Raw genomic sequence first — 2,920 nt, 5'->3', positions numbered from 1 at the left:
AATTTTAGCGTTTTTAACCAAATTAACTATAAATAATAACCATTATAATGAATAATAATTATTTTGGCGTCTATTTAATTTAGCTGTTTAAAGCTCTCTTGCTAATATAGCTAAATTTAGTAGACGCTAAAAATAGTAGGCTTAAGGTAACTGATTGTACATGTACATGATGAAACATGAGGTTTACTGACCTTGCTTCCTCTGCCTCTTGTATTTCTGATCTCTCTTTATCTGTTAACTCTTTCATTGTCTCTCTATTGTCTCTAAATAATTATAAACAGTAAGAGGTGTATGTAAGTGTGTGTATACATAATGTGTGTGTGTTCATTAGTACTTATAATATATGACATCTCCATCCCAATATCCATCAACATATAGTCCTAATGAGTATGGTCTGTCTGAAGTGATGGAATACCATTTTAACTTATTCTCAATATTAAGACATGATATCTCAACCGGAAAAGATCTTCCCTAATAGAGTCAGAGAGTGAGAGAGTATCTCTAAAATGTTTTAATGATTATAACCTCCAGTGAAAAAGAGATATACTCAACAGGAACTCCACTTAACTCCAAAAGCTGTGAAAACAATAATAATGTGATACTGACACATTATCCTTATTATAAATAATACCTTTTTAATAATATACTTAAAGTCATATCTATCATCCAGTATAATTTCTTCTATTGGATCAACTGAACATTGTGATGGACGCCATCTTATAACATACACCTGTATCTGTGCTCCATCCTCCTTCTCTGGTCCTAAAAATAATACACTAGCTAACATTAAGCTTACTATAAAAATGCATCTAGTACGTACAGTACAATATACTGAAAATATAACTGAGATATGCTACAAAAGTAAAGATCAACGACAGTTTTTATAACAAAAGGACAACTATGATAAAGACAAAGACTGAACTCAGGAGTATCCACCCACATTAATAACAACTACAATAATACACTATACACATTAATACTAACACATACAGCAGATATACTGACCTTTCAATGGTTCCACATATAGTTCCATACTAGCATGAATCTGCTGATAATCAAGATATATTGAACCAGGGGACATTACTATCTTATCACGTAATCTCATTCTACACAATAAGTCACATGATAGTCACATGATGTACACCATATAGTTTGTGGGTGTAAAATTTTGCAATTTGGCTGCATTTTTGTAATTGCAAATTAAAATTTTAATGCAATTATGACACCTACTACAATCATCATGCTATTTTGTGGATGTTAACTTTGCAAATTTTTGCAAATGCAAAAATTGCAAAATTTGATCCCCGCAAAATATATGGCATACTTGTCTAATTCAAAGACACAGTCAATTCCTTGTACTTTTGCTTCTTCAATAATTTGTTTCTTAAATTCTCTCACTGGTGTACTCTCAGCATAAATAGACTCCATCATAAAATTACAAAACTATAGAAACAAAAAATCAAAACAAATAATGATAATTAAAATTGTTATACTTCTGTATTGTTAACTTGTAACAAATATAATTTAATTCTTTTCTCTCCTCTTCTTAATGCTCTACCCAGTCTTACTATCAACTAGTATTATAAACAATTATGAAGTTAATCAAAATAACCCACACACATGTACCTCTGATCCAGATTTTAATACAAGTACCTCATCCAGTTCCTCCATTTCATATTCTTCATTACCACTGAATCTATACAGTCTAAAACCAGTAGGTGGTACACCAATCAGTGGAACTAGCTCCTCCTTCAATTGAGCTAATGTTATTCTCTTATCAACTAGTACCTGTATCTCTGTATTGAATAATAAATGATTAATTAAACACTGTAGAGCTAGATATATTTGCTGAAATTATTTTAATTTTGCTATTGCTGTTTATTATAAAAATGCACAATTTAATTCCACAAAGCATTGATGAGTGTATCGTATAAGAGCTTACAACACTTACACCAAATTAAATTCCTCATACTGTAGGGCACTCTTTTTTCAAGGGCTATAAATTTCAAACTCCTTTTTTAGCGAAAGTAAATTTCACAAATCATACCTCCCTCACACCCTTTAACTGACACAATTGCTCTCTGAGGTACATGATTTGACAGAGGACCAGCAGAGTTTGGAAAAAGCCAAAAAACATCAACTCTACCGTCCCAAAAACACCATTTTTAATTACTTTAAAATAGAGGTGGGACAAATGTAAAATTTTAGCATTCAAACATTCTATTGACAAAAACAACAACTGCTCTAATGTTTGCACCATGGAATCAGATTCTTATTAATCAATTACCGTATGGAAGGAAATTTTGGAGGTAGTTAAATTTGGCGAATTTGGCGTTTTGATAGCCATTCGCCAAAATAAAAATTCGCCATTTTGAGCCATTATGCGCATGCTCAATGGCACGTGGCCACAAATTCGCCAAATTAAAATTCGCCAATCACCAAAATTTAGTCCCTCCAAAATTTCCTTCTGTACGGTAGTTTGTTATTGAGATCACTTTAATTAAATGCAGGACCCTACATGTAGAGTGTATAGCTCAATGTCTAATGATTTATACATTAGATCTTATTACTAAATAAGTTATGATGTCATTGATTAGTAGGTGTGGTACATACCACACCTACTGATCCACCTACTTAGTACATTCAAATGCCTGCTGCAGCATCTGCAAAATTTGCAAAATATATAGCCCTTGAAAAAAGAATGCCCTGTACATTAAAATTTGCTTGTTAGCACAAAATTGCAATATAGTACAAGTTATTACTTCTTTCTTTTTCTTTATTTTCCATTGTCATAATTTTCATTATTAATCCTCCTTCACGTTCATTAATTGTAGTGGGTGTGGCTTCAGGTCCAGGAGGTATTGTAATGTTCAGTAGTATCCAGTTGATAGGAAGACCAACATATCTGTACATCAAACTA

At 32.1% G+C, this 2,920-nt stretch overlaps 1 protein-coding gene across 1 annotated transcript; it reads right to left on the bottom strand.

The window, feature by feature from the left end:
* Positions 1-151: 151 nt before the first annotated feature.
* LOC109590245 (ubiquitin carboxyl-terminal hydrolase 47-like) lies at positions 152-1,523 on the bottom strand (the record flags this gene model as incomplete). The annotated part of the gene is made up of 7 exons (XM_020006168.1): positions 1,494-1,523; positions 1,325-1,443; positions 1,006-1,106; positions 632-762; positions 526-576; positions 335-471; positions 152-263 (listed from the first exon to the last, which is right to left on the bottom strand). Coding segments are annotated over exons 2-7 (639 nt in total), but the record flags the coding sequence as incomplete, so codon positions are not given.
* Between the last annotated feature and the right edge of the window lie 1,397 nt (positions 1,524-2,920).

The sequence above is a fragment of the Amphimedon queenslandica genome, unplaced genomic scaffold, assembly GCF_000090795.2.
Source record: "Amphimedon queenslandica unplaced genomic scaffold, v1.1 AMPQUscaffold_10301, whole genome shotgun sequence".
Lineage (NCBI taxonomy): Eukaryota > Metazoa > Porifera > Demospongiae > Haplosclerida > Niphatidae > Amphimedon > Amphimedon queenslandica.
The sequence above is the reverse complement of the archived record's forward strand: the minus strand, read 5'-3'. Positions and strand labels throughout refer to the sequence as shown.